General features: G+C 40.5%; 1 protein-coding gene across 2 annotated transcripts in view; it reads left to right on the plus strand.

Moving 5' to 3' along the window:
• Positions 1 to 18702, plus strand: part of NYAP2 (neuronal tyrosine-phosphorylated phosphoinositide-3-kinase adaptor 2) — a 226044-nt gene that overhangs the window by 119241 nt on the left and 88101 nt on the right. For both annotated transcript variants that reach the window (XM_042461081.1, XM_042461082.1), the window contains exon 3: positions 3120 to 3421. In XM_042461081.1, the coding sequence (XP_042317015.1) occupies positions 3120 to 3421 (302 nt within the window). The remainder of the gene's footprint in view (positions 1 to 3119; positions 3422 to 18702) is intronic.

Genomic DNA, 18702 nt, shown 5'->3' on the forward strand with positions numbered 1-18702 from the left:
CTGTCTATACAGTCATCTCGCTGTGTCACTCAGTGCCACAGCCGCTGGTGCAAGAAGCTCTGAGGTTACAATGAGGTATCCAGACATCTGAGTGGTGCTGGCCACCTTGTTTTTGACATCAGAGGAAGTGATCCATGCCAGCAACAGCCACAGCAGTGCCAGGTGGCATGGTGGGACACAATGTAAACAGTTGCCAGGTGTCACTTCAGAATGAACAGGTAATGGGAGGAATTTGGGGCAAATTCAAGCCCAGAATCCTCTATGGGTGAACGTGAACTATAGGAACTTAATCTCTTAAAGGATCTCTTCCAATTGTTATTGTGTTATTGACACACACACACACACACACTATAGATGCCAGCCACAGATGCTGACGAGACGTCAGGAATAAATTCTTACAGAACACCACCAGATAGGCCGAAAAACCCACAAAAAACTATGGATGCCAGCCATGAAAGCCTTCAACTTCACAAGCATAAATATACCTAAAATATAATATTTAAAAAGATAGGACAATGCTCATCAAACTATGGTGCGGCTCTTTTCTCCTCAGGATCATTCCTGTGGCCATGTGGTTGCCATGGGAACGATCCGCTCTCAGAAAGGAGCTCAGTTTTGGAGCTCCTTTCTGTGCCTCCACCAGGCTGTCATAAGTGGCCTGGGGCAGTACAGAGACGTCACACCTGTGCCACACTGTTTGGACATGGCGTGTGTGTGACGTCATCATGGTGGCGCCCATGTGGATGGGATGCTGCCATGATGCCGTTGCTGGCACGTTTTAGGGTGAAGGACTGTCCGGTTGGTGCACGGTTGCTAACCCTAAAATCACTGTGGCCACACCCCTTTTTTCCATCTGTATCAGGCCTATGATACCAAAATATCCATATAGTTCTTATTAAAGCTATACATACTCTTCAAAAGAAATCACTAGAGGCGAAAACACTCAACTATAGAGATAAAGGGAATAGACACTGTAGCATTTCTGTATATATACATATTCCAGATGACTTTGGAAAGGCATAACCAATGATATGTCTTGGGACAATACACAGGGACATATGATACAATCTCTCCAAAGAGTTGATCAATCTAGTCATGTCATTATATTACACTCATACATATATTCTAATGTATAATTTCTCTGTTGCATTCAAATTAAAGATTATAAATCCAAATCTTAATTTAAACCTGCAGGCACCAAGGAGTTCAGTCTTAGAATCCATTCTATCTCCTTTTTCTTTAAAATATATTCTTTATTATTATAAATTCTTTCTATAACCCAAAATCAGAAATCATTATTATATAAAATATTACTAAATCTAATGATGGAGGAAGAAACAATAAAGCAATTCATGGTTAACTGGCACAAGACATAAAGAAACCAATAACGTTAGATAGTTGGGGGGAAAATGGAATAAGAAAATACAATATACACTGAGCTACGAAATTAAAGAAAATTATTACAAATTATGATACAGGTGGTATTTGTCCCCTGAAATAAAAACAATAACAAAGAATGTTAGCACTGCCCAGCAAAGATTAGGACCTTTTTCCATATGTGATGGGAATGTGCAAGAGCACAAACATTTTGGAAATTAATCAACACGGAATTGGAAAATATTTTAGATATTCAAGTTAAAATGGAGCCAACCTTCTACCTCTTAAATATGATAGATGATACAGATATGGAGAAGAAACATGGCAAAATAATCTTTCATATGACTGAATGATTTTCACACAAAAATGGAAAAGTAAAGAAGAACCAACTATAAAGGAATGAAGGATTAAATTATGGGACGTGATGATATTGGACAAACTTATGTTCCTGATAAGAAGTGGTAATAACGATACATTTATAAAAGATTGGGACCTACTTGATAGATATCTTAACAAAGAAATGATATGAAAGTAAAATATGGATTTGATAAATTAAGAATAATAAACTGGGTTTAAGTTATGCACCACATATGAACATGAAGGACTCTTAGAATGTTTAGTTATTTAATGTAATATACAGAGTGTGTTCAATGAAAGGATTTTATATGAAGAAATATTGAGAATATAAAAATAATTTCTTAAATGATAAAAAATGAAAAATGGGAAGAAAACTTTGCTGTAAAATAGATATCGATATGAATAATAAATTATGTATTTAAACAGAACATGACAGTGTTGTGGGAAAATAACAAGGATGGCTTTTCTACCTCCCCCTGCAAGTGAGCAAAGCTGCAACAAGGACTTGTGACAGGGGTCTTGCTTCAGGTTGTTGCAGCTTCACTTACAGATGGGAAGGGAGTGGAAACATCGTCCTCCTTGTGCCTTGATTAGAAACTGAACAGACCTCTTTTGTCCAATTTGGCTGCTGGCTCTTTAGGTGAGCTAGGCAGTGACATTCCTAGGTGAATGTGATAGGTGCAGAGCACATCTGGTGACTCTCCAGAAGAGGTTTCACATGGTCACCCCCCACGCCACCCCTCCAAACCTGATGCCATTGCCTCATTCTCCTCATAAGAACAGTATTATGAGAAGAATGATCTGGCAATACCGAGGGAAATGAGCCTCCCTCTACCTTGGTGTTGTTGCCATGGCACAACGTGCAGCAGTCAGGGAGCATGACCAACCCCTCTCCCTAGCATGTGTGGCTCTGCACATGAGTAGAACAGTGTGTGGCAGGGAGTGGGAGCTGGGCACTTTGGCCTAGCCCCCAATAGCCCATGCAGAAGCACCGGATGACAACCCTGTCAGCAACACTACTGGGACTGGGGTGGTATTTACATAGTCTTAAAACAAGACTACATACTTTTCTGTAACTGCAATACTTAATGCTAGCCAATTGCCATAATCCAAATGTTCTTGTTTTATTTAACAATGGTGTCAATATAAATAGCTTTCAATGATCATTCATATGTTGTTATTTAATGAAAAGGGTTTTAAAGTAAAGTAAATGCAGGAAACTGGAACAATGTTTTTTCTCCTGAAGTAGCAAAACAAATATTATGAGTGGTAAACGCTGTGGCATTTCTGAGTCAGATATTGTACTCAATCTGTTAAAGTGATTCTGTTAAAGTTAATGAGTAAATCACATTTTGTTAGCTCTAATGTCTTTACTTTATTTACAGCTTAGGTGGTGAAGTGGTGAGAGGAAATGAAGGAAACTATGTGGGCAAACATTTTCGTATGGGATTCATGACAATGCCTGCACCTCAGGATAGACTACCGCATCCCTGTTCCAGTGGATTTTCCGTGAGATCTCAGTCACTTCATTCTGTTGGAGGTACCGATGATGAAAACAGTAGCTGCTCTCGGAAGCAACCGCCACCAAAACCTAAGCGAGACCCCAATACCAAGCTAAGCACGTCCTCTGAAACTGTAAATGCTGGAACCACCAGTAAGAGCGGAAAGCTACCAGACAGGACTGAAGGTAAATGAACAATGAGAAGAATCATGACCTAGTGAGAATCTTTTCAGTTCAGAATTTATTCTGAGCAAAATTTACACGTGGTTCATTTCTGTAAAAATCAGCATTTTCTGCACAGTAAATGCAGTTCTATATGCAAATCAATCCCGTGTGAATGGCAGGTTCCACACTGCCAAAAAGTACGTGCTCGGCACGTATTAGGGTTAGGAAGCGGCGTCCTTTCCGGATGCCCCTAACCCTAGTACGTGCCGAGCATGTACAAAATGGCAGCGCCCATTCTACATGGGCACTGCCATTTTGATATAGCGGATGCTTAGCGTCTGCATGTCTTGGTGCCATTATGACGCCGCAAGTGCGTCATTGGCACTTTGCGGCATCATAATGGTGCCGCAAAAAGAAGCCTCTTTTTGCGACTTCTTTTTGCTGTGCGGAGGAGCCACGTGGTTTGTCTGCTGCAGCTCCTTCATGCAGCAAACACTGGCGCCGGGAGACCGCCCTTTTGGCCAATGTTATGCACAATGCGCCAATGTTATGCACAATAAATCCCCAATTACAGCATTTTCTGTGCATAAAACAGTCTTTTCTGCAAATGAATTAATATGTCTGCATTCAAAGATTATTTTCTACACAGAAAAGGCAGTTCCTTTTAAAGAAAATGCTAATTTCTTCATAAAACAATCAAATGGGATTTTTTCACAGAATAAATCCTGAATTGTGAATAACATTCAAACCCTGCATGTTTCTTGAAGAACTTCTTGCAACAGGTGTCAGACTGGATTATTTGTGCAGTGTAGATGAAGCCCTAGTGAAGAATTACATGTATAGGATGCAGATAATTAGATGGTGCCAAATAATACAAGCTCGAATATTAGCCTTACAATCATGCTTTTAAAAAATGCATATTGTTGAAGTATTTAAGCCTAAATCAGATCTTTTTTTATTCACCCCTGACCAAACCTAATAAAAGTCTACTGTTGAAATTGAAAATTAACTTCTAAATTTCAATTACAAACTGTTGAGTAGGGTTTTATTTTTTCGTACAAATTTTGTACGAAAGACTCAAAAAAGAAACACAAAATGAATTCATTAAAATACTGAATTTTCCATTTTTCTGAAAGCTGCATGGTCACACATCACTTTCTAAACCCAAACTTGATTCTGTATGCCTTTGTTGCAATTATGGCACAGTACAGACTGCCCCAAAGGAGCGGGTCTGTGGCGCCCCTTTTATCTCCAGGTTGGGGACAGGGCAGCCTCACTTGTAGCCCTGTAGCCCCAATCTGGAGTTTTTCCAGGCCACGGAGAAGTGGCAAAATGCTGCTTCTCCGTGGCATGGAAAAGAGGTGTCCTTGGGACTTCATGCCCCTAGATACCCCGGGAGCCGCAGCCATGGGAGAAAGGGGCTGCCCAGCCCCTTTCTCCCTGGCATCATTCCCACAGCCATTTTGTTGCTGCGGGAATGATGCAGTGCCCAAAAGGAGCTCCTTTTCAGATCTCCTTCCTGCACTGCGCCCAGGCCGCTGTAAGCAACCTGGGGCGGCGTGGAGACATCACGTATGCACCATGCCATTTGGACGTGTCATGTGCATGATGTCATCATGGCAGAGGTCGCTGTGATGACAACACCGCCATGTACTAGGGTTGCAGGGCATGCAGATGCTCTGCCCCCGCGCAACCCTAGTATGTGGCCAGGCTGGCGCAAAACGCCAGTCTGGACCAGGCTTATGTTTTAGAACCTCTGTGATTCTTTAAAATAGAAAATCTACCTTAAACTGTGTTATAGAAAGATTCTTGATTCAGTAATTTACTGTAGAGCTGACCCAGTATTGTCTATGATAGGTTCAAAATCTCCCCTAACCTTGATGTTTACTAGATGATCTTGGTTAATCTGTATCTCTCAGCCTAAACTACCTCACAAGGTGAGAACAAAATGGGAAAGGCATCCACCATTGTCAAAGTGGTCTGTTTGCAAAAATGTGGAACATTTTCAAGCAGAATGACAGAAATTTTTAAAGACTTGTTCTGGTTGGCTCAACTCTGATTTATCTGATATCCTTGTGTACTTCACTGGGAGCAGAGATGGATCAATATAAGCTTTTTACAATGCTTCTACATGCACATTATTTTTGTTATGGAACAATCGAACAGTAACATCTCCTCCAGCAAGTGAGTGATGGACATATATACTTCTTGCCCAGTTTCTGTTTATTTCAGTAGCACTCATACTGAAGCAAAATCTTAGTTGCTTTTACTCTTTGTGCAATCTCCGGTGAGCTTTCTTGCTGCTCTGTAATTCTCACACAGACAAAAGCATTTCTCCTGCACTGTAATCTCTCAGAGTGGTTGACTTATTGAGGGCATTTACCTTTTAGGAGAAGCAATTACTATACCAGTAATTGCTGTTTTTCAGAAGCAGCCCCCCCTTTTCCCCTTAAATCACTGCTACAAACCCATCCAGGATGCTGAACACCCATTGTGAGTTCTCACTTTTGCCACAGCAGTGAAATGTGAGTTAGATAAGAAAAGATTTAAACCTGTCTGTACCGGGGAGGGGGAGAACAAATTTTTAGCCCATTTATATTTGATATAGTCAAATAATGTATTTACAGATGAAAGCTTAAGGGACTTAGCTTTCAATATAAGTAAAAAATTCTTCCTGTTTATCAGCAGTTTCTGTTAGACGCAATGGGCATATTACATATAGGGCTAAGACTAATTTTAATGGGCAAACACTGTCTATGCAAAGAAAGATCTGAGGTTCATGAAATTACTTCCCAGATAATTTGAATCTGTTTTACTTCTGTTCAGTCCCTTTACTGGCATGTAACTTCACAACTGGTAAAAATTTCTTCTTATAATCCAGCTGTTGAAAGATCATGTGGTTATTATAGTAGCATCATGAGTCTATATCCCCAAACAGATTTGTATATACAACTTCACCATAAAGCCAAATTAGAGTAAGGGCAATATTTCGTGTCTTCACTCTGTAATGGATATCCACAGTTTGTATCAAAGTCCTCCCCTCCCTAACCATTATAACAAAAATGTGATGATGCATTTCTTTTAGAGATTACTTGTTGAGGGCAAAACTTCTCATTTCAGCTCATTTGAAAGACAAATTTGTGCAGAATTTTCACTTCTGTTAGTTACATATATATGAAATATGAAGTAAACAGAAGTGAACATTCTGTATATACACACACACACACTTCATGCACACACTGCCAATGAATAGAGTGAGACTCACAGACATCTGTCATATGTTACTTGTGCTGTCCTGTTTTACTTATCTCATAAAACAGCGGTAGGCACCTATGTGGGACAGGAGCCAATTTCTCCACTCAGAGCACTCACGGGCTGCCCAAACATTTCAATTCTACTCTGTCATCCCTCTGAAAATGGCAGCTAGAAGTGATGTTATATTACCTCCTGTCACCAATTTAAAAGGGACTACTGAGAGAGAAAATGTAGGTATTTGGGATGGCAATGATTCTGGAAGGTATGGATGTTTTGATATATTTTCACAAGTTTGGCAGAGTTCTGCATAATTTTCAGTGAAACAAATTTCTGAAAAACATGTTGTTTTTTTGTTTGTTTTTTTGTTTACTGGGTGACAGTTTAGAGATATTTGGAGGCCTAATGGGGGGACTTCAGAAGCTGCAAAAGTCAGATCCAGGGGACTTTCTACCTGTCTCATTATGGCAATGATGGCCCTGGTTAGTCCTCTGTTGTCCTATTTTTTTCAGCATTTTGCCTCCGATTAAGCAAACACCTTACCTTTTTATGTAATTCTTATTGTGAAAATTGTGGAATTCATTCTGAGTTCAGAGCTGAATCAGTGACATGCTAAGGTCTGAATTCTGGAGTTTTAATTGAAAATACAACTTCCAGAAGTTTAGAAAAGTCACTTGGGATTTTATTAGCATTCACTGAAATGAGAGACATAGTGCTTTACAGTATGCATTTTTATTTTTTCAAAATTGCATTTTGTATTCTTTCATAGCCAGCATTTAATGTTAATTGGCTGCAGGCAATTGGAAGGTGCATACATTACATTACTTCATTCTATTTTACTTTTTGTGATTCTGTTGGACTTGTTGCATGTGACTGTAGCCAAGGGGCCACCTCTCTCCTCTGTTTGTACTTTCAACATTTGAAGTTCTTTGGGAGTCTTATACTCTATGAGATCTGTATACATACTCATCAGTATTCAAGGAAATTGCAAGCAATGTGCAAATAATGATCTCTGCTGTGTTAAAATACATGGCATGTAGTTAGCAACTTGGGAATTATGTTGTGCTGAGAAACTGATTGCTAGTGCTTGTAGCCGAATGTACAAACCCGATAGAGAAATTGTGTTTAATGGTGCTGAAAGAGGGAAAACAACACACTTTATATGGTTTGCACCTTAGTGTGTGATTATTGCTCAGTTATATAAACTGATATATAATCTGAGTTCTGGCCCATCTTAGTATGTATACATTAATTTATCATAGCCAGTTATTAGCACAGTTCTCTTTATTTGTTAGCCCCACATATGGAGGGGTTATACACAAGAAGGGACAGGGCTCACACTTCCTGGCCAGACTCTATCATCACTGCACACCTTCAAGCCCAGTTTATGTCATTCCAACCCTTTCTGATCCCACCCCGGTGACCTACGTGTATTAATTGGAAGTTGGAAAGGGGAACTGTCTAGACTTGCACAAACATTTATGTAGCAAGGACTCTAAGAGCACTGGGCTTCCTACTGCATGTACTGCACAAGACTTGCCCCTGTGGTTCCTAATAGTCCCTGTTTCATGGGGTTTCCAAGTGTTTGGAGACAACTATATGTACAGTCCTGATGAGAAATTGGTACTCAGGACAAGAAACTACTGTTAGAACAGAATTCTGAGAAACAGAATAATTCCCAGTTGGCAAGGGGGTCAGGCAATACTGAATTCTATCACTGCATTTATTCAACTTGTAGAAGAAAATATCATAATAAGCACAGGCCTAGACTCAAAAGGGGAGGAGTGAAGATAGGAGGAATGAACATCAACAGTCTAAGCTATGCTGGCGACACCATACTACTACACAAAGCACCACAGACTTGGAACAATTACTAAAGAATGGCAAGGATGAAAGTGCAAAGACAGGCTTAATGCTGAACATAAGGAAAATCAAAATAATGATCACAAAAGAAATAGAATCATAGAATCATAGAGTTGGAAAAGACTGCAAGGGCCATCCAGTCCAACCCCCTGCCATGCAGGAAATCTCAATCAAAGCATTCCCGACAGATGCCCATCCAGCCTCTGCTTAAAGACTTCTAAGGAAGGAGACTCCACTATACTCCGAGGGAAGTGTGTTCCACTGTTGAATAGCCCTTACTGTCAGGAAGTTCCTCCTAATGTTGAGGTGGAAGCTCTTTTCCTGTAGCTTACATCCATTGCTCCAGGTCCTGTTCTCTGCAGCAGCAGAAAACAAGCTTGCTCCCTCTTCAATATGACATCCCTTCAAGTATTTAAACAGGGCTATCATATCACCTCTTAACCTTCTCTTCTCCAGGCTAAACATTCCCAGCTCCCTAAGTTGTTTCTCATAGGACATGGTTTCCAGACCCTTCACCATTTTGGTCGTCCTCCTTTGGACACACTCCAATTTCCCAACATCCTCTTTGAATTGTGATGCCCAGAACTGGACACAATATTCCAGGTGGGGCCTGACCAGAGCAGAATAGAGTGGCACTATTATTTCTCTTGATCTAGACGCTATAATTCTATTGATGCAGCCTAAAACCGCATTGGCCTTGTTAGCTGCCGCATCGCACTGTTGACTCATGTTCAATTTGTGGTCTACTTGGACTCCCAGATCCCTTTCACACGTAGTCTCATTCAGCCAGGTGTCACCCATCCTATATCTGTTCATTTCATTTTTCCGCCCTAAGTGTAGTACCTTACATTTCTCTGTGTTGAAATTCATTTTGTAAGCATTGGCCCAGCTTTCTAGTCTATTCAGGTCATTTTGAAGTTTGATCCTGTTTTCAGGGGTATTAGCTACTCCTCCTAATTTGGTGTCAACTGCAAATTTGATAAGTATTCTACTTAGACAGTGAAGAAATTGAAATAGTGAAAGAGTTCTCATACCGAGGCTCAACCATCGATCAGAATGGAGACTGTAGCCAACAAATCAGAAGAGGACTAGAAATGGGGGAAATAGCTTTGAAGGAACTAGACAAGATCCTAAAGAGTAAAGATATACAAATGAACACTAAAGTTGGAACTGTCCAAGCCAGTGTATTCTCCATCACCATGTATGAATGCAAAAGCTGGATAGTGAAGAAAGCAGATAGGAAGAGTATCAACATTGAGATGTGATGTTGGAGAAGAGTGCTGAGGATACTGTAGACAGCCAAAAGGACAAACAAGTGGGTCCTTGAACAGATCAAGCCTGAAATCTCCTTGGGATTAAACTGAAGTTGTTGTACTTTGGCCACGTCATGAGAAGGCATGACTCATTAGAAAATATCATGCTAGGGAAGGTAAAAGGTAGTAGAAAGGAAGGAAGACCACATACCAGATGGATAGACTCAATCATAGAGGTCATGGGCATGGATCTACAGGAACTAGCAGAGCAATAGAAGATAGGGGGTCTTGGAAATGTCTCATTCACAGGGTCAGCATGAGTCAGGGTCAACTCAAAGGCAGTTAACAACAAACATGTACAGTTTGATCCTGTCTTCCTCAACATTCATTGAGTGTATAGGGAATCAGAGGACTACAGTTGTGCCAGTGCAGTCTTGACTGATTATTTTGAGGATTTTAATTGTTTTATTGTCTAATTTGTTTTAACTTGTTTGAATTTATGTTGGTTGACTACTTTGAGCAAGTAAATGCATCAGTAAACAAAGTGCATACATGCAAAAGAAGTGGCAGAGCCACTTATTATCCTTATTTTATTTATGCACTGTTATGCACTTCATGAGAATCTATTTTATATGAATTTATTGTTATGAAGCCAAACAAAATAGAACACTTCAGCAACAGCATGTGATTCTTTTCTCTTTTTTAGCAGTCATCTTTTGAAATATAGAATTAGAGAAATATAGGATTCAGAGTGGATGACTGTGAACAAAAAGTTTTTGTAAAAATAAATAAATTCAGGTATGTATGTGAGAGAACAATCCTATGTTGAACTGTTTAATAGCTGAATAGCCCCATTGAAAAAAAGTAGAGTTTACACCAGAGCTGAGGAAGATGAAGCGGTTTGGACGACGGCTAGAGCGCAGGTGGCGGAAGACTCGACTCTTATTCGACAGAACTCGCCATAGGAACTTTCTTCATTCCTATCGGGAGGCAATACGTGCAGCGAAGAGAGCCTTCTCCTCTGCACGTATTGCATCTGCAGAGTCCCGTCCAGCAGAGCTGTTTAAGGTGGTGAGGGAGATGACGCAGATGCCCCCTGCGCCAAATCCCTTACTTAACCCGACGACGGCCTGCTGTGACGTGTTTAACAACTTCTTTGCAGACAAAATCTCTCAGATAAGAGCCGACCTAGATGCCACCATTGGAACAGAGTCGACAGGTGAGGCGTCCAGTGACTCCGCCGATGTAGTTATACTGGATCAGTTCCAATCTGTGAGTACTGATGACGTGGACAAGCTGCTTGGTAAGGTGAGGAAGACAACTTGCCCTCTCGACCCTTGCCCATCATGGCTGGCCGTCCGGGGGGGGATGCACTGATGAGATTCCTTACGGATATCATCGGTGCATCCTTCAGGGAAGGACATATTCCATCTTGTTTAAAGGAAGCGGTGGTTAGGCCACTCCTGAAAAAACCTTCCCTAGACCCCCTGGATATGAGGAATTATAGGCCAGTGTCATTGCTGCCATTTTTGAGCAAGGTGATCGAGAGGGCGGTTGCCCTTCAGCTCCAAGCTGTCTTGGATGAAACCGATTATCTAGACCCATTTCAAACCGGCTTTAGGACAGGCTTTGGGGTTGAGACTGCCATGGTTGCCTTGACCGACGATCTGCGTCTGAGCATTGACAGGGGGAGTGTGACCCTGTTGGTGCTCTTAGACCTCTCAGCGGCTTTCGATGCTATAGATCACGGCATCCTCTTAGACCGCCTGAGGGGGTTAGGTATCGGGGGCACTGCCTTGCAGTGGTTCCGGTCCTTCCTCTTGGGCAGGTCTCAGAGGGTGCTACTCGGGGACTGTAGCTCCAGTAAGAGGTACCTCACTTGTGGGGTTCCTCAGGGGGCTATTTTGTCCCCAATGTTATTTAACATCTATATGAAGCCGCTGGGTGAGATAATACAGAGTCATGGTGCTGGGTGTTATCAGTACGCTGATGACACCCAAATCTATTTCTCCGTATCTCGTTCGTCGGCCTCGAATTCCGATGGCATCTCTTCTCTCAATGAATGTCTTCAGGCGGTAATGGGCTGGATGAGGAAAAACAGATTGAAACTGAATCCAGACAAGACGGAGGTGCTCATGGTAGCGGCCCCGAAACCAAGAATTGGGTTGCAACCTCCAGTCCTGGATGGGGTCACACTCTCCTCCAGTGACTGTGTTCGCAGTCTGGGGGTGCTCCTTGACTCGTCGCTCCTGATGACAAATCAGGTAAATGCGACGGTCAGGAGTGCCTGTTATCAGCTTCGGCTGATACGCCAGCTGGGCCCTTTTCTGGAAGTAAGGGATCTCGAGACGGTTGTGCACGTGCTGGTAACCTCACGCCTTGACTTCTGTAATGCACTCTACATGGGGCTACCCCTGTGCTTGACTTGGAAATTACAGCTGGTTCAAAACATGGCAGCCAGGCTTGTCTCAGGAACATCTAGGAGGGACCACATTACTCCGGTTTTGAGGTCCCTCCACTGGCTGCCTATCAGCTTCCGGGCCCAGTACAAGGTGTTGGTTATCACCTTTAAAGCCCTAAATGGCTTGGGTCCAAGCTATCTCAGGGACCGCCTCCTCCCGTACAATCCTCCCCGCGCTCTCCGGTCCTCTGGGAAGAACTTACTGCAGCCTTTAAAATCTAGGCTTGCGGCGACCTCCCAGAGGGCATTCTCTGCTATCGCCCCCAAACTCTGGAACGACCTGCCAGATGAGATCCGTCAGATAACATCATTAGACAGCTTTAAAAAAGCAGTCAAGACGGATCTTTTCCGGCAGGCCTTTCCAGACTAACCATCCCGGCCCAGGTTCCCTGATTCCCTCATTCCTCCCGTGGCCCCATCTCAGTGATGGTCGAGGATCAACAGAGGGATATCAGGGTTTTAATTGCTGTTTTTATGCTTGATATTGTGTTTTTAATATGTTATACTGTTTCATATTGTCTTAAGGGGGGGAGGGATAAAGTGTTTTTAATTGTTATATTTTACTGTTGTCAACCGCCCGGATTGGTTTGCCATAGGGCGGTATATAAATAAATATTATTATATTATTATTATAACGTGAACAGAGTAGTTTTTGTAAGTTAAACAAAAGAAACTGTTTTATGCTGTGTCCAAAAATATTGGTTCTCTGGCAGTGGCTCCCTAGGACTACAGAAGGAAGGATTTTTCAGTCCCAACAGAGAATTCCATGAACTTACACCACATTAGGTACAACCCATGATGAAAGATTAGTAGCTGAAGGAAAATATCTTTCTTATTTAAAGAGGAATGCACTGTTTTCCCTCATCTAAATTTCTCTCTAAATTTGAGAGAACTTGACTATGTTTTCCCCAGAAAGGGAAAGGGATACATTGGAATTCTCCAATGTATACATTGGAATATAGAAAATGTTTCCATATTTTATACACAGAGCAGTTTGAACATATAGGCGTGGTACAGACTGTCAAAAAGCAGTGTACCTGCACTGATACTAGGGTTAGGGAGCACACACCACCCACACACTCCCTAATGCTAATGCGTAATCCCAGCAGCATAATGGCGCAACCCTGTGTACACAGGCACCACCATTATGATGTCACAGCTGCACCGCATCCAAACGGCATGGCATGTGCATGACATATTCGCACCACATCAGGTCGCTTGTGGCGGCCTAACAGCAGCACTGGAAAGAGCTCTGCAATGGAGCTCTTTCTTGGGGAGCACCTCGTTCCCGCAGCCACAAAACGGCTGGGGGAACGAAGCTGGGGGAAAGGGGCCAAGTGGCCCCTTTCTCTCCTGACAGCAGCTCCCCAGGGTGTCCTGAGGCATGAAGCCCCAAGGACACCCCTTTTTGGGACTAGGGAGCAGCGGCATTTTGCCGCTTCTCCCTGGTCCCGAAAAGCGTTGTCTTGGGGCCTCTGAGCTGCTACTGTAGCTACCCTGGCCCCAATACGTGGAGCATGAGGCGGCTGCAGGCTGCCCCAAATGGACAGTCTGTATCCCACCATAGTTTACCAAAGTTTTTGGTTCAACTGTGCCTTCACTCCCCTGCCTACTTTACCAGTCCTCCAAGGTCCAAGTGCATCAAAACGGAATTGCAATATTTGTTTTCTATGTCATTTTATTAATGTGTAGAAACATATGGGAATTTTACTACACTAACAGATTTTGATGCCATCATATATCCAATCATATCAAAGAACTTGTTTTTTTCCCAACAGTGTTTGATCAACGAATGCAAATCAGTAACACAGAAAAAGAAAATGTTTATTTAGTGATTTATTATATTTGCATGCCACCTAATAACATAAAGTGCTTAAAATAAATATATATAAAATATTAAACACAGAATAGAACATAAAGGCATGAAATCATAGGTGACCTAAAACTGAAAAAAGCACACAGCACCTCAAGATTAAATATCCATACTTTAATACTACTTAAAAGGCTTGGGTGAAGGAACATACAATATAAAAGCTAGGATTTTAGATATGTCTCATTTGGGGTTTATTTTTATTATACAGCAGAAGAACTGCATCCTAATTTTTTAAAGATAAATAGATACTCATGTAATACTAAGAGGAATACCATCAAAATGAAAAACGCAGCTCAGTGCTAAACTGCCAGGTCTGCTTAATTTGGGGAGTACTTCTCTGCTGGATATAATATACTGTAGCAAAGCTGTCAGCCATGCAATTACTATGGAAACAAGAGTCCAGAATGACACGTTAAAAAGAACACACTTTTTCAAACATTTCTGAGGTTTTCCTTTTATTTCATCTTCCTGTGCTTATTGTTACAACAGATATTTAATTGGCCTTTGTGTTTTAAATGACCAAGTATAAAATGGTTTGTTGTTGTTTGCTGCGTTTTATATTGTTTTTAGTTCGGGAGAGTGGGATATAAAATATTATAAATAAATAAAGTGGTTATCGTGTCAATGCCATCTGAAAATTGGTTTCATTTGCTCCTCCGCTACATCAGTCCCAAATGATTTATCACAGTCTAAATCACTGTTTAATGTTACTGAAAATTATAATGAAAAATACTGGAAAATTAATGTTAATGAAAATTATATTAAATACCATGAAATCCCTGATATTTCTGACCTAAATAATCTAAAAGCACCAGATCCTGTTTGATTTTGGAAACTAAATGTTACTCTTGAAAATTATATTAAATTCCATAAAATCACTGATATTTCTGACCTAAATAATCTAAAGGCACAAGATCCTGTTTGATTTTTGAAACTAAATAGGGTCAGCCCTGGTTAATACTTGGATGAGGGGCTGCCAATGAATGCCAGGTTCAGTGGGCTATGTTTCATAGGAAGCAACTGGCAAAACCACCTCTTGAGTAATCCTTACTTAAGAAAACCCTATGAAATGCATAGGATCACCTTAAATTGACAGAAGACTTGAACACACACACTTGATACTTAGCTATAACCCAGTATTGCAAGGACCTGCTGTTAAGTGAGTCATTATGATTATCCCTCTTGATTATCAAATTTCCTTCCTACTCTCAAACCAGTCCTGGGAAAAGAGCAGGACACAAATAAATATAATAAATAAATAAATAAACCACAAGATGACTTGGATGAGCAACGACTGTAAAATAGAACATAATGCTGCATAAAGCAATAGCAGTGGTGGCCACAACCAAAGCCTATAGCTGACATTGTGTGTTGTGTGTATATGCTGTTACCTGCCTCGATCCTCAAAAGGGAGAGACGGGATATACATAAATAAATAAATAAATAAATAAATAAATAAATATTATTATTATTATTATTATTATTATTATGAGATAGAGAGAGATTTGAAAATATCAGAGTTAGTGGTGGATCTGTGTAATAAATTAATGACCCAAAGCAGACAATTGTCAACTGAACTGAATATTTAACTCTCTCTGTACACCTACAAAGATAAGAAAGATCAACAAAGAGAGCAAGCCTTAACCATTTTATCAGGGAGCAATTCCTACTGATTGTAATACAGCTTACTTCTACTAAACATACATAGGCTTGTCCTGTAGTTTCCTACAAATTTCCAGCAACAGAGTCCAGTAGTGAACAAAAAAATGGTCTTTATGTGTTTCTGTATGGCAGAAAGTAAAGCAGGCTTGCCTGTCAGTTGGAGAAAAGAGCACTAGCTTAACTCTTTCCCTTTGAAGTCAATGGGATTTTAAAATGCTTAAAGTCGGTTGTTTGGATGAAGTTGGCTGTCATGGCTGTCATAAATATTCATATCTTGCCACAATAACAGATCGCTGATTTTATAAATATAGATAGATAGATATGTCTGATCTTAAATGTTTTTCTTTCCTTGGTGGCTTCTTCTTTTATGTAGAAAATCTGGCTGTAACTCCTTTAGAATCATATTAAAGAGCAATTTACACAGTAATCCTACCAGCTGGAATGAGGACCTATGAGTCAGAACCTCTGAAAAAGCCAATGCCCCTTTGAGTTACCAAGAGCAAATCTGAAGGAAGGTGAGGAAGGAGTGAGGAGGGTTGCTTCAGGGCTAGTATGCCCCTTTCTGGGTGGATTGTTTTTACACACATTCCTTCTACTGATGTCAGTGAGAAGAAAATGAACTATGCCTGCTCCATGGCTCTCTTCTGTTCTGGGATTACACTGGAAATTTACAAAGATTGTGCATCCTTTGCTAATTCACCCCTCCTCCCTTTGCTTCTGATTGCTTGATTTATAGATTGATGAATTTGATTTAATTTATCTCCTGACTTTCTCCCCAAACTGGGATTCAAGGTGGTTCTGTAAACACTGCAATTCTGTAGGGTAAGCGCTGCAAAAACTTTCACAGATGTTGGGTTTGAGGACATCAAAGGTCAGATCTTCCCCCATTATCTTTTCAGGTGTGGTTGGTCAGGACTCAAGAGAAAAACTTCTCTGTGGCTTCTCCCACACTGTGGAACTCCCTGCTGCCTGAGGCCAGGCTCTTTTTTTTTTTGCTGAAAACCCTATTTATTTAGGCAGGCATTTGGTGGATGAATTTTACTTCCATTGTACAAAAATGCTTTATGTTTTTTACTGGTTTTAACTATGTGTTTTTAATTTATGTTTTAATATCAATAATATTTAATTATATTTTTTAACTTTTGCAATCAATGTTTTTACTTCTGTCTTTTTAAATTATTATAACTTGACTTGAATCCCATTGTGGGAGAAAGGTGGGATATAAATCCCTGAAATAAAAATGAATAAATAAATAAATGACAGTAGGTCTCTCTGCCATTCTTGTGCAGGGAGAGTCAGATCCAAAAATAGCACATGATCCCAGTACACTATTCTAAACACCATAGGACTGAAACCTTAATGGTTTGGGTAGTATTAAAGATATCAATAGGGCATTATTTACTAGGCATTACAAACATAAGAAACTCTGCTAGAACATGGCCACATAGCCCAAAAAACCCACAAAAAACAATAACCAATCGTTTTGTAATTTTCCAATAATGTTTTGTGGATAGAGTCTTCACTATGGGAAAGGCTAACTAAATACAGCTCAGTCTCAACAGGAAACCAGAAACCTGATTTACTACATGAGATCCAACCATTTAGATCTCAGAGCGGTAGCAGAACAACAATGTTTTGGCACCTGATGAGTCCCCATATCAAGGACAGGTGAATCCCTGGATTTTATTGTGGATTCCAGATGAATTATACAAGGTGTTAAACCCATGTGAGGGACAGTGGGCAGCATCGTGAATACCTTTTTCAAATTTCAGAAGGAAACCCACAGCATATTCACTGCCCCATTGATATGGAAACCACCATTTGCAGTTGCAACAAGTGTATAGTGTTTTATGCCTTTGGCAAGCAAAATGTCAAAGCTAGTCACTATTGACATGACTGTCATTCATTTGTGGCATCATGATGAACATTCCTGAAATAGTCTTGTGTCAAATGTCATCCTGAATTTGGACATTTTGTTTAATTAAATAGGAATTACTGAATGGTACTCATAACTCCAGAACATATATTTCTTTTTGAAATCATAATATTCCAAAATGTGTGTTCTAAACAGAAATTTTACTTTTAAAAATGATGCTGGTCATTTTTTAAAAAAAAGTTTTGGGTATTTTGTTCCTATGGAGATTTTCACACCACACAATTACAGTGCTATGACTTCACTTTAACTGTCATGGCAACATCCAAGAATCCTGCAATTTGCAGTTTACAGAGGTGTTTTTAATTCTCTACTAGAAAACTCTAGTGCCTTACCAAATTACAAACCCCACCTTTCCTTGGGATGCAGCCACAGCAGTTAAAGCACAATTATGTATAGTGCTATAATTTTACAGGGTGACAGTGCCCTATGTTGAGCTTGCAGTGATAGCTTATTTATTTTATTTGTATATTTTTAAGACTTATTAGTAATCCTAGATGACATGATGCATGTTTGTGTGTGTGTGTGTGTGTGTGTGTGTGTGTGTGTGTGTGTGTGTAGGGATCAAATCCAACATCCACATAAAAGAAACAGCAGAAATCCAGCATAATGAGACAATCAAAAGCAGCGGAGGCCAAATCAGGGACTGAACAACTACAAGATCAAAGATAAAGCTACTGAAAAACAGAACAGAGCAACAAAAATAAATAGACAACTGGAAGACCTGAGAGAATCAAAAGATCTTTGCCAGCTACTGCACACAAAGCAGATGCAAGATGGATGTGGCATGTCCTCCAATTGACCTGATCTGGCAAGGACAGTCCAGATTAGTCCTCTGCCATTTCACTTTTTCAGATGCCTTTGAAATGTCCCTGTTAGATAAAATTAATTTTTGTGTAACCATATTTTATTTATCTGGCATGCTAATTCCAGTAGCACCTGCTAGACTCCACATTCATGAGGTGGTGAATCTGCTCCACATTTAGGTCTGAACTTTAAAGTCAC

This window comes from Sceloporus undulatus, chromosome 3 (genome assembly GCF_019175285.1).
Source record: "Sceloporus undulatus isolate JIND9_A2432 ecotype Alabama chromosome 3, SceUnd_v1.1, whole genome shotgun sequence".
NCBI lineage: Eukaryota > Metazoa > Chordata > Lepidosauria > Squamata > Phrynosomatidae > Sceloporus > Sceloporus undulatus.